Raw genomic sequence first — 13,224 nt, 5'->3', positions numbered from 1 at the left:
ATAAGATATCGAGGACTTCCCTGGTGGCACAGTGGTTAAGAATCTGCCTGCCAATGCAGGGGACACGTGGTCGAGCCCTGGTCCGGGAAGATCCCACATGCCACAGAGCAACTACGCCCGTGCGTCACAACTACTGAGCCTGCGCTCTACAGCCCACGATCTACAACTACTGAGCCCACGTGCCACAACTACTGAAGCCCACGCACCTAGAGCCCGTGCTCCACAACAAGAAGCCACCACAATGAGAAACCAGTGTGCTGCAACTAGAGAAAGCCCATGCACAGCAACAAAAAGACCCATGCAGCCAAAAATAAAATTAAAAAAAAAAAAACTAACGTTAAAAAATCAATGACAGGGCTTCCCTGGTGGCACAGTGGTTGACAATCTGCCTGCTAATGCAGGGGACACGGGTTCGAGCCCTGGTCTGGGAAGATCCCACATGCCGCGGAGCAACTGGGCCTGTGAGCCACAACTACTGAGCCTGTGCGTCTGGAGCCTGTGCTCCGCAACAAGAGAGACCGCGATAGTGAGAGGCCCGCGTACCACGATGAAGAGTGGCCCCCACTTGCCACAACTAGAGAAAGCCCTCGCACAGAAACAAAGACCCAACACAGCCAAAAATAAATAAATAAACAAATGTGGGTTTAAAAAAAAAAATCAATGACACGTTAAAAAAAAAAATCAAAGACCTGTGAATAACTCTGTGTAAAAGCAAAGATATCGAAAAGAACTGTCTTTTTTTTTTTTTGAAATCTATTAAAATAGCAATTTGTAGTGGAGCAAGTACAGAATGATGGGTTTTCAGAATAAAACCACATTCTAATGTAAAACTTAGGTATAAAAGTTTCTCCCACCATGAGCTTACTTTCATAAATATTATGATATGAGGAAATGGCAACAAGCTGTCAAGTTAATACAACCAATTTTTTCCAATTAATTTATATTTCAGGCACATATTCATGTTTTTTACTATAAGCATCTGCTTCATTTAAATTAAGTAACTATTTTCAATATCCCTACTTACTCTTTCCCAAGTTTGTTTTAAAATAACTTATTAAAACTTGAATAAAACCATAAACTTGGAGATTTTGCACACAAATTTATTTATTCTACCAGTTAAACACTGATTCTCAAGGAAGAAGATGGTGTGAAAACAAAGCAAAGCTTTATCCCGTTGCTTTTTTTAACCTTATTTTTTTTAAGTCAGACTATTTGCCTTGCATTTCAAAGGAATTAAAGGAGGACTTGAGACTTAAAAGAGCAGGGATTTTTTTAAACGTTTGAAACACTTAACTGAAAGATCTGAAGACTTTACTTTTATATTTTTCATTAATAACATTTTCTTTAAGGACTATTACTGCACTGCCTTGAAAACAATCTCTAGTTTCTTACATTTCAAATCAAACTTCATTTTTAAAAACCGTCAGGTTCTAACTTCTAAAACTTGCCCTTCCTCTCTTCCTTCCTTCCTCTCTCTTTTTTTTTTTTAACAAATCCATATATAAGGCTTAGTATATGCCACACACTGTCAATTCATTTATTCTTACCAGAACCCTCTGAGGTAAGTACTACCATCATTCCCATTTCACAGATGGGGAAACTGAGGCACAGATGGTAAAGTAACTTGTTTAAGGTTCCAAAAGTTATAAATGGCAGAGTCAGGATTCAAACCTAGAGCTTATGCCAAAGTGAAGTCATATTTGTAAAAAGTTTCCAGTGTTTCTGATTTTTCAGCACTACTTAAAAATTTTCAGCAATAAAAGCAATCTGTTTTGTTTGTTTTCCATAAACTACCAGGTTTAAGAAGTAGGAGGCAGAGGAAAGGGGCTCTATTGACTGTGTTTATCAAATCAGTGGGGGTAAAAAAGTAACATGAGTAGGAAAGAATAATAATAGAGGTAGATGATAACACATTCAGTTTAGGACAAAATTATCTGGAGGTGCCTGAAGATGCAAGCAGAGGTGGCTGGTAAGCAGGGAGATATGTCAACCTAAATCTGAAGGCGAGAGGTCTGCGCTGGAGCTACAGTTAAAACTGGAGGGCTCCAAAGGGCTCACCTCGGGGTGGGGGGGTGGTGTGGGAGCAGGATTCATGCAATAAACGGAGGAAGACAGCCTGCTTATAAGGTGGCAGGAATTAGGCAAGATGGAGAGAGAAAACAGGACAAAGCAGGTTCAGGGCAACAGATGCATTTGGGTTTAACACAGGGCTCCCAGAAGCAGAAGCAGTGATACGGGAAGTTTAGGGGGGTCAGAACGTCTCCTCGATGAGAATGTGCAATCCTCACCCGCAAGGCGAGCCTGTGCACTTGTGTTCTTTGCATGAGGCAGAGTGATCAAGTATCAGGCCAAAATAGAATATGCCGCCTTTTTTTTTTTTAATATAATGAAGTCTAAACCTATGAAACTGAACACAGGCTAAGGCTTTTATATTTCATGAAAACATCTTAAAATGCATCAATATAAAGGATTACCAGGAGGCTATTTTTAATATTTATGCACCCAAGAAGGTTTCAATCACTTTAGAAATGTACACTTATAGATATTTACTATTATGAGACATTCAGTATTCAACTTGAGGTTAATTTAAAGTGTATTTGAGCACCTTCTGTGGGCCAAGTGAGATGCGTGCAGGAAGGTCTTGGAGGGAGGGAGCTTATTCCTGTGTTTCCAGGCCTCAAGCTTACTCTGAAGTAGGGCACGTTCATCCTGCCATTTTGACACCACTCATGTCAACCAGAGAATCTCGTAAGGATTTTCTGGTAGGGTGAACTGTAAGCTAACCTTTGGAGAAAAACTGGGATTTTGGCAGAAAGTTAAGGAAAGAGGACTGGGTACCCAGGACCAAGAGAATAACTCAGGCAAGAATATTTGGCTACATCAATTTCAAACCATACCGTGTGCCTCTATAGTGTTTTATCTACTATCCACCGGACGTTTATAAAAGAATCGCCTTTCTTTCATGTCTTTTTTCACTTAAAATGTATTTAATAGGTAATACAAGTATATGACAAGCTTTTTTTCAAAAGTTACACAAAGGGAGATAGTGAAGAGGCTCCCTCCTAACCAACTGTCATCTCCAGAGATGGCCTTCCTCAAATACCCTATGTAACTGCATTTCTCTTAAACTATTTTATTTTATGTTTTTCCTTGGGATGTTGCCTGGTCCTAATCTTTTAAACTATTTTAAACTTTAGATTTTCTTCTAATTCTGATTGGCACTTCCACGACTAAACTAAGCACCTGTAACATGGTATGATTCTGTCTGTCACATACCCAATATGTGCACCAAGGACATTAGTACTCTATAATCGAGGCTGAAGATCAAGGTACAGACAGGAATACAGATTTAAAAGAAAAAGCCTAGATCTTACCTGTCAGGTAACATGATTTTATTTCCTTTTTATAAGATAGAATTTTCCTCTTTATTCTGCCAAAGTTTGGCTGAGTCAAACAATTACCTAATGAATGTCTATTAAAAAAGACACACACACACGCTAGGACCCTGCCTACCTGCAGGTCCTTTATAATCCAGGAGCTTAAAAGAGGAAGCCAAAGTTTACTACAGCTAGCTTACATATTAATAGAGTATGGGTTAAGTTCTATTGTTAGGATTGTGGTCTCCAAAATGGGGTCATGCACCCCAAGGCAGAGTATAAGGCAATCATTTAGGGTGTAGGAAAAATTAGAACTTGCTTACAATTACTTGTTACTTCTCCCTTTCAAAATTTATACTGTGGGATGCCTTCTCATATACATAGTAAGTTAATATACTGGTACATGCACAAAATTTATAAAAACATACATGGGATGTATATACTCAAATATATTTTGCTAATGACTGTACATAATCAAAAAGGTTTTGAGAATTAAACAGCTCAGTATATGAGGTGTTCATTTTTAAAATAAACATTTTATTGAGTTTCTAAAGTATATTAAGTGCTGGGACTTCCCTTGCGGTCCAGTGGTTAGGACTCCGCAATTACACCGCCGAGGGCCTGGGTTTGATCCCTGCTCAGGGAACTAAGATCCCACAAGCTGCATGGCGCGGCCAAAATAAAATAAAATAAAGGTTCTCTATAAAAAAAGAAAAAAAGTATGCCAAGTGCTAATTTGCGTAGAATAGACGGAAACAACAAATTGTAAAAGGGAAAGATCAATGCTGGGCTAGGCTGTAAATTTTTAGAGGGAAAAGTTGGAAGCTTATTTTTTGATATGTGGTTCTTTTCAACCACGTTACTGCTGTAAGAGTTACTAAAAATGAAGTCTGTGTACCATGGTTAAGGAGATGGTCTCTGAACTCAGACTGTCAGGTTCAAATCCTGACTCTACCACTTACTTTGGGGAGGGCTGAATGGTATGTATAAATAGCTTTATTCAGCGTCTGGCACTTAAGCAGCCAAAAAAGTTAACAGTGATTAAATAAAAAGAATATCATTTAACAAACATTAGCTTTCTATAGCAACTGAAATGAAACAGCTGCGTCATGTATTAATTCAGAACCTTTTGGAAAGATGCTTTTTGAGTCTAACTAAAATGTATTTAAACGAATGGAAGCTTTTTCCTTCTTTTTTATCCAAAAAAATAAATAAATTCCCCTCAATATCACTCGCATGAACTATTTTGTCTTGGAACAGCTAATGTAAATTAAACAGTGTCAGTCCCCAGCCAAATGGATACCGGAATCACTGCATTCAGCGTATCTTCTTGGCTTCACTTTTATGTAGAACATGTGTTTATATTTTGACCTTTTGTCTTTTTTTAAAACACAGAAACATTTTTTAAACAGTAGCAACTGGAATGATGTTTTTTTTTTTAGTTTCCAAACATATTAAGCTACACATGGCAGAGCCTATTGCTGAAACATTTATAAATGTTACACCAACTGTGTTTATATTTCTGATTTTTTTAGATTGTTTTGTTTTCATATAAGCCATGACCTGAAAATTTTAGCTCAGATTCTTTCCACAAAATAATTACATAATGGAACAGTCTGAGTCATTTTGAACTTCCGAAACACAAAAACTCACTCCCATAAAATAAAGATAATGATCAGTATCACAGTGAGGTTTTTACATGGGGTTTTGGGACCAACCCAACCACAACTAAGCGGCAAGGATAAGGCGGAAGGACAATAAGAACAGGACCAAGAACACGATGACAGTAACTCATCCACCTCAGAAGTCACTGCACTCCTTTTTCTTTTCCATTGTCTCTTCTTAAGCAATTGATACAAAAATAAAACCTAATACTAGATTTCACCTCAATGAAAAAAATCAAAGAGAAAAAAAATTGGTAATTCTGAAGGCAAAAGAACAAAAGCACTTCTCTTTAGCCTAGACTTTTAGACCTTATCTATCACCCTGATGGAAGACAGAAAGGATTCATAGTATGTAAGTTAATATAAACAGCACACAAATTGTGATAATTCTATGAACAAAAAGACCAAAGGAGACTAAATCTGGGCAAGGAACGTCTCTGGCTTTCAGCTGCTCCATCTGTTAAGCGAAATAGACAACATATTCTATCTATGAGACAGTCTCTGACAAAAGGATTGTTCCTTAAGAAGTCTAGAGATAGTAAACTTAAGAGAATAATTATTTCTTTTTTCTTAAAAAGAAAAAACAAAGAAAGGAGTTGGCTCTCTATAAATATGTCTGCAGTGAATAAATGAGCACAGCATCCTACCTCCCAACTTATACACATTCCTCCTCCTCATGGGCTAACCCAGGTCTCGGTCCCTTTACTCTGTGACTCTTGATACTGCTAAGGCAGACCCCAAGGTCAGTCATTCAATCACCTTCGCTGAACCCCTCGCCCCCATCAACCCCAACCTCCACCGCAGGCCTTCTCCATTGCTACTACTCTCATTAAATGGCTTTTTTAATGGCTCACAAATAAACTCCTCCTTGACAATTTCAAAGGTCTCTTGTTAGTACAGCTGAAAAAGAAACACATTTGTTTTTTGACACAGCTATGAACAAAACCTTGACAGCTGGAAATTTGCTGGAATCCATGGAGTGAGATTTGCAACAATAAATAACCATTAAATATTTACTCTGTTCCACCCAGACACAGTACATCACTTTACGTGCGACCTCAAATGGAAAGCTTACTTACATGTCTTCAAACGGAAAGCTTATAACGCTCTGACATTAAATAATAGCTAAAGAGTTTGATTTTTAAGATGTGAAAGTATTCAATGTTTGTTTAGGTATTTTCATTCTCTGCCATCCCTTCAGAAAAGGTGTAAGTTACTCAAAGAACCCTTCACAAGTTCCAACTAATTTTACTCCTCTCTTCCCATCCCTCCATCCCTCCCCTCCCTCCCTCTTCCCAAAGTTTAAAGTAATAGATGGATAAGAGTTTGAGAAAGGACACTCTTTCAAAATCCTTTGATTTTCCAATTTCAATTCCTAAAGCAATCCATTTAATACTACTATTAAAATGAATAATGTTCTTAACTGTTCTTCTTTGAAAAATCACAATTACCATCTATAACTCAAAATATTTTTAAAATCTTTTCTAACGTTACTGTTTTAAGCTCATAAATAAAATAATGGCTTCAACATTTTAGCCATTGTCATGAAGGATGTAATCCACTTCAGGAGGATTTAAAACTACTATATAAATTTGTAATAGCCAAAGACCACAAAGTCTCATTAATTACAAAATCCTGGTGTGCTTAGCTACAAATTATCAGCTGAAAGGATGTTGGTTTTATTACTATGCAACATAACTTCACATTAAATCCTAAGAGGAACTGCCCAGTAAGCTCATTTCCTACTTCATCTTTCTACAAAGTGCAAACGTTAGATTCATCTCCACCAAGCACAATGAAATTGCTACTCAGAAAGAACACATTGCTGGAGTACTTCTTATAAATGAGATCATTTGTTTAACAGGTAATCAGCGCTTGCTGGGTGCACTATCAGCAAGGACCTTGCCAATACTACTCCATTTATCCTCGCTAACAACTTCACAAGGCAGGCACTGTTACTATGATAACATGTCGACATGCCTCACACAGCGCCTCATACATAAAAGAAAATAGATGTTGTCTGAATTTAAAGTTAACCCCCCAAAACTGACTTCCATGAACGTTTTTCAAACCGATTAAATGGATTTAAGAGTTTCATAATATATAATATATTAAAAAGATATTTTAACTTTCAGTCCATTGCATAAGTACCACCGCTAGAATAAATGTCTTTCTTTCTTCAGTCATATGTTGACAGCTACAGGAGGCAGGAGCTAAGGATTGGCCGCTTTGTCCCACAACAATCTCTAATAGCCATCGAGAGAGCACGTTCTTAAATAAGGGCCAATAGAAGTGAGCCTAAAAAATCGGCCAAGGCAACACTCCTTTAAAGCTATGATTATCACTCTCTACAGTTTCCTGCTTTCAGTTAGGCCATGAATGCAACATATAGATCAACCTATTTTTTCACTCCCAGTATGAACAAGCTTAAGAACATTTTCACAGCAGATTCTTGTAAAGTCAATCTATTACCCCGACTGCTTTGCCATCTCATTTTTGGAAGACCACATATGCCGTTTCAGACAGATGAATTTCTGACTTTTATTCTTCAAGTTACAATGAAGTTTAGTTCTTCTAATTCTGTATATAACAGAGATGAAGAATATTTGCTCAGAATCCTCTAAGAAAATTTTTCAGACACATGAATGTTACTCTTAACTCTCTTTCAACCATTTCCTCTCATGATAAATACCTTTGTTCCCTTAATCTCCCACCATAAGCTCCAACTTTCCAGTATTTTGCATAATTTTCAGGATCTCTGGTAAAGTCTCCACAATCCCCTTACACTGTAAAAATGCAAAGGTAGATCAAGTTCTCCAAAAACATTTGACGTAAATCAGAGTTAAGAGGATTAAGTCACAGATTTTACATGCTAAATTTCTATTTATATACCTTTGACATGCTTGCTTATAAGCTATGGTTCTATATTTTTGCCTTGTGTATCCACTTTGAACTCCAGATCTTTGCCTTCCATAATACAGAACATTAGGTCTTCCATATTTTATACTAGTTTATTTTTCTTCCAGTTTGATTGCTCTTCATATGTCCATATGTAATTTGTTACTGACTACTTGTCAACTGAGAATTTTATTTACTTCATTTTATAATTTCAGCCATTTCACTGAAGAAATAATTGAGCAACACAAGATCTCATAATGATGCCTGTATTAATTACCACAGATTCCGCTCCAAATTGGTACTGATTCCAACTCTTTGGCTTACTGTAACCATCCTAATAAATTCCAAGCCTGGGGACACTGCCCTTGCAGAAGAGACATGTCATGTTATATTCGCTTTCTGTATGGGGAAGAGGGAGGCAGAGACTCCATTATAGCTTTTTTCAGGACTTCAAGAGTTCCCAGAAAGGGGATCGCCATATGCCATTCTAACACCTAACGGTTGCCCTTTTAACAAGAATTGACAGCAAACTGAAAGTAAACATTAGAAGTGACAAAATTAGAAAAGAATACAAGGGGAATTGGAAAGCAATCAGCAGAGGAAGGAATTCTTTGGAAAGGTAGGAGAGAAGTCAAGACCACCTTCACCCATCTGACTTTTGGCCTAGGGCCATCAAAGGCCATGGTCCCAAACCCTGGTTCACTTGCTTGATTCAACCACCATATTATGAGTTCAAGGTCATATGCTTGATCCCTCTATGTGAGTCAATGGGCACCAGCTTCACGGTCAAAAACCTGCCTTTTTGCCCAACCTCTCACAAATACCATCGACAAATACATTGTCCTAAGGGATTCATGAGAGTGGGTATGAATCAATCAAAGAAAATTTATCACCATTACTGGAAAAATAACCAGGAAAACCTGACCTGTGAGTCAGCCCATCATACAAATTCCATTAAGGAAGAAACCTCCGATGGTCGTGGGTCAGAGAGATGTGAGTAAGAAACCAGGCTCTGCTGCTTACTAGTCCTATGTGTGACCTTGGACAAGTTAATTTTTCTGAGCCTTAAAGATAAAACACAATAAGGACCTCAAGTAGAGCTTGACATACAAGGGATGGTCAAGTGATGCCAGCCCCACCCCCTTCCAGAGATAAAATCTGGAACTTAAGAGCACAGGGATGGAGCCAGGCCCACAGGTGTTCCAATCCCTGCAGTACACTAGCTGTGAAACATTGGGCAAGTGACAGTCTCATCTTTCTTATAAAGCTGGGATAATGAATTAAAACATTCAGATAGTACCTAGCACACAGTGAATGTCAATAAATGGCAGGTATTTTTAAACTGTTAATAAGAGAAAGTGATACTATAATTATCATTATCTGTTGAACAATATATCTCAAAGTGTGGTCAGGGAACTGTAGATATCAGAACGAGCTGGGATGTCTGCAAAAAAAAAAAAAAGAAACCCGATGTCCACCCCAACCTATTCAAAAAAGCTCTCTAAGAATAGTACCAGGTAATGTTCATTTCTGAATCAAACATCCTTGATATGTATACAAAAGTTTAAGAATGATTGATCCACTTGGTCTTGTGCTATGTCTCAGTAAATTAAGACTTGTCTTCTGGTACTTTACTCTTCTTTAGTACTTACTTTTCTAATTCTTTACTATAACAGGAGGATTACCCAGCATCTGGTACTTTTTATATTCTAGCACTTTTTTAGACCTAGACATTAAACTGATAGGCTCGTTCCTATTGTTTCCCCCCTCCCCGCCCTGCAATGGCATTATTTTGACTTTTTCTTCCCCTCTGACCGAGGGTTGGCAAACTCTGGCCTTGGTCTATGGCCAGTTTTGTACAACCTTAACCTCCAGAAGGGATATGTGTTTAAAGGGCAGTTAAAAAAAAAAAAAAAGAAGAGGAATATGCGATGGAGACCATACATTGCTCACAAAGCCTAAAATATTTACTTTCTGGCCCTTTACAAAACAGTTTGCCAACCCTTGGCAGTCTAAAATTCTCTTTAAACTGGGCGTCTCACAATTTACTTTTAAAAAAATTAAGAGAGAACTGATTAGAATAGAAAATACTCTAAACAGATATTCTTTACTACACCTAGAAAAGGGAAGTACCATCACCAAAGTTTCTGTTATACACATATGCATATGTGTGCACTGGATAATGATCAAATTGGTTGCAGTCAGAACAGTCTTTGGGGGGTAGGAATGGAGAATAAATAGGGCAATTGGTTAACAAATATTTAGTAAAACTCACTGAGTAATTTTTACAATAAAGGTGCTTTGGAGACCATAAAACCATATACAATGACCCTTACCACTCAGAACTTAACGGCTTATTTCACTGCAAAACAAAAATCGAATCTGTTCTGTGTATAATCTACATTGTTGTAAAGAGAAAACAGAATCATAAATGCAAAATACTTCAAAAACATTATACAAACAAAATATTTTACTTATACTAACAATATATTGTACTGAACGAATATATGTTCTTTACCAAGTCCCTTAGTCTTTGCTTTTCTCCAATCTGGGAAACTAGTCCTTTTTTTTTTCTTTGTGTGTGTCCGTGTGCATGTGAATGTACTCGTGTGTACATGTGTGTCTCAGGAGCATAAAAGAAGTATATATTAGATGTCTCTACCCCTCCTGTGTCATTCATCATCGGCTTCTCCTGACCATCTGTTTAAAATATGTACTCATTTATCCTTTTCTCATTTCTAATAAGAAAAGTATTCGATTAAATTCTTGTGCAAAATGAACAATGAAGACTATAATTATCCTACCCCTGAAAACACTAAAAAGTCCAAAATTAACATTTTTAAAGTAACAATCTTCCCTTTTATCTTCAGAGAGCACTAATTTCCAGTGCTTTTTGTGATTGCTTCAGACAAGCTAAAAATACCTTAATTTTATAACACTTTTCAACAATTTTGCAAGAAAAGAAACACCTTCCTAGGAACATATACAAGGAAATGACACTTTAAAATGGTTTCATTATATGAAATGCACTGCGGACACACAAACCACAAGAAGTGTAAATAAATAAAAGCTGGTGCGATGCTGAATGCACGGTTGCCTTACACCACAAAGAAAAAGCACTTGCACATTTGCACACCCGGGTATTTTAGCTTGGGATGTCACAAAGATGGGATTTAGGCACGTTGTGTAAATACAGAAGGCTGTTAATGTGTAAGTGTGTCTGCGTGTGTCAGAGAAAGAGGGTTATAAGCAGAAGAGGTAGGACCTGCCAGGAGCAATTATTTGAGAAAATCCCTTTTTCTTTCCCATTCATTCTTTCTAGCTTCAGTATCTGGCACAGTCCTTACAATTACTCACTGGCTTTTCATTCTAAAGACAACCGACAAGCTTTCAGAACTTCCTACAGTGTTTTTCACACACACTTTTTTTTTTAAGGCAACAAATCATTCAATATTTGTTTTAAATAAAAAGCAAACCATTAGCCCGTTTCCTCATTCCAACACCCCATGGATTGCAGGCTAAACGGGATCCTTTGTTGTGTGTCCCAAAATAGTACAACGCGGTATTGCTAAATTGGAAAATAATAGATGACTGTCTCCAAGAATGCCAAAGCTATCATCATAAATTTTGTTGTCCCGTGGGTCCAATTTCATGCTCCTTTTAGTGAACCTGCCGTCCTAACAACAGTAAAGCCAATCCGATTGAATACACCTCGCCTTTTCGCTTTGGACACTCCATTAATAAATATAAAGGCTGAAAGACGATGCCAAGTGGGCCACCTTCATTTATGCACAGTAACATCCGTCAAGGGAAATTTCTCCAACCCCAGTGAAAGTTGTTTCTCAGATGCCCACCCCAAACTGGCCGGCCTCTGCCTCCGAGCCCAGGACGAGAGGGGGCGGGTGGGCAGAGAAGCCTCACCTTTGGGCTCCCCACCTCCAGAGGAGGGGACGAGGGGGAGGGCACAACGAGAGCGCGGAGTAGGAAGGTGGGCGAGCGGGAGAGACAGAAATGGATGCTGAGGGGGTGGGCGCGAAGAGAAGGTAGGGAAGGTGGGGAAGGCGGGGAGAGGTGGCTGAGCCGAGCTGCGGGATCGAAGGGCCGAGGGGGAGCGGCGGGGGAGGCAGGGGGCGCGCGGGGGTCGGGTCCTTACCGTTGAACGCCCCTGCGTCCGCGGCCTCCTCCTCCTCGCCGTTCTCCGAGCCGCTGTGCATGGGCTCCTCGGCGAAGTTGACCCCCCTGCTGGGGGTACCGCCCCCGCCGGCGGCGCCCGCGTCCCCCCAGGTCCTGCCCTCATGGCCGAAGCGCGCGGCGCCTTTGCGCTCATTCTCCTCCTGCAGGCGCGTGAAGTGCTGCAGCGCGAACTCCAGCAGGTCCGCGGGCTGGTGCCTCAGCACCTCCACCGTGAAGCCCTGCAGCAGCTCCGTCAGTCCCGCCGGAATCTCGATGCTCATCCTGCCTCCCCTGCCAACGGGCGCCGGGGCGCCGCCCTCGCCCCCTCCCCGGACCGGCCTCGGGCCCCGCGGCCGCCGAGCGAGCGAAGACTACGCTGGCTGCACTACCCGCTGCGAACGCGGCGCACTGGGCCCCGGAGGCCCGGCTGGCCCGGCCCGCGGCTCCCGTCGCGCGGCTGCTCCGTGCGGCAGCGGCGGCTGAACGAGCACGGCCTCGGGAGAGCTGGAAGCATCTCCAGCTCCTCCCGCTCCCACCGCGGCCGCTCCTCTCCCCTTCCTGGGACGCCCCGCCCCCGCCCCCGCCCCGCCGCGGAGCGCGGGAGGGGGCGCCGGCGCGCCCCACGTGACCCCCGGAAACCATGGCAACCTCCGCCTGCGGGCGCCGGGTGCTCGGACAGCTGAGGGGCTGAAGACGCAGGCGGGCGCCGGCTGGCTGGCTGGGCGCGCTGCGAGGGGCGCGGTCGGGGCGGGGGCGGGGGCCATCCCCCGGGTCATCCCCCGGCCCAGGCGCGCCTGGCCGTCCACCTGTCCGCACGCCCCAAAGCGGGCGGGCCAGTCGGCAGAATTCCCACGCGTCATTCACCAACGGAGTCCACGCAGAGCTGGCGCCACTCGATTTGCCCTGAAACTTCGGCCTCCACCTCGGTAGCGGCATTTTATTTTCCTCCGAGAATCTAGTTGGATTGATAAGTGTGGGTGATGTCTTTTGTTTAAAGTCGTATAGTGGTACTGGTTCTCTTTTGGACAAAGAAATAATGCCCCATCTTTGTGACACCTTTCTTTTTCTTTCGCCACATGTTATCCAGTCTTTCTCCATCCATCCTGTTTTAT

General features: G+C 41.0%; 1 protein-coding gene across 2 annotated transcripts in view; it reads right to left on the bottom strand.

Annotated features, from left to right (window-relative positions):
* The window catches only part of PRKAR2B (protein kinase cAMP-dependent type II regulatory subunit beta), a 114,137-nt gene extending 101,487 nt beyond the window's left edge, over positions 1-12,650 (bottom strand). For both annotated transcript variants that reach the window (XM_082632991.1, XM_082632992.1), the window contains exon 1: positions 12,093-12,650. In XM_082632991.1, the coding sequence (XP_082489117.1) occupies positions 12,093-12,393 (301 nt within the window). In that variant the 5' untranslated portion in view covers positions 12,394-12,650. The remainder of the gene's footprint in view (positions 1-12,092) is intronic.
* Positions 12,651-13,224: the final 574 nt, after the last annotated feature.

Source organism: Mesoplodon mirus (genome assembly GCF_964341445.2).
Source record: "Mesoplodon mirus genome assembly, chromosome: 9".
NCBI lineage: Eukaryota > Metazoa > Chordata > Mammalia > Artiodactyla > Ziphiidae > Mesoplodon > Mesoplodon mirus.
This window is presented reverse-complemented; position numbering and strand designations above follow the sequence as displayed.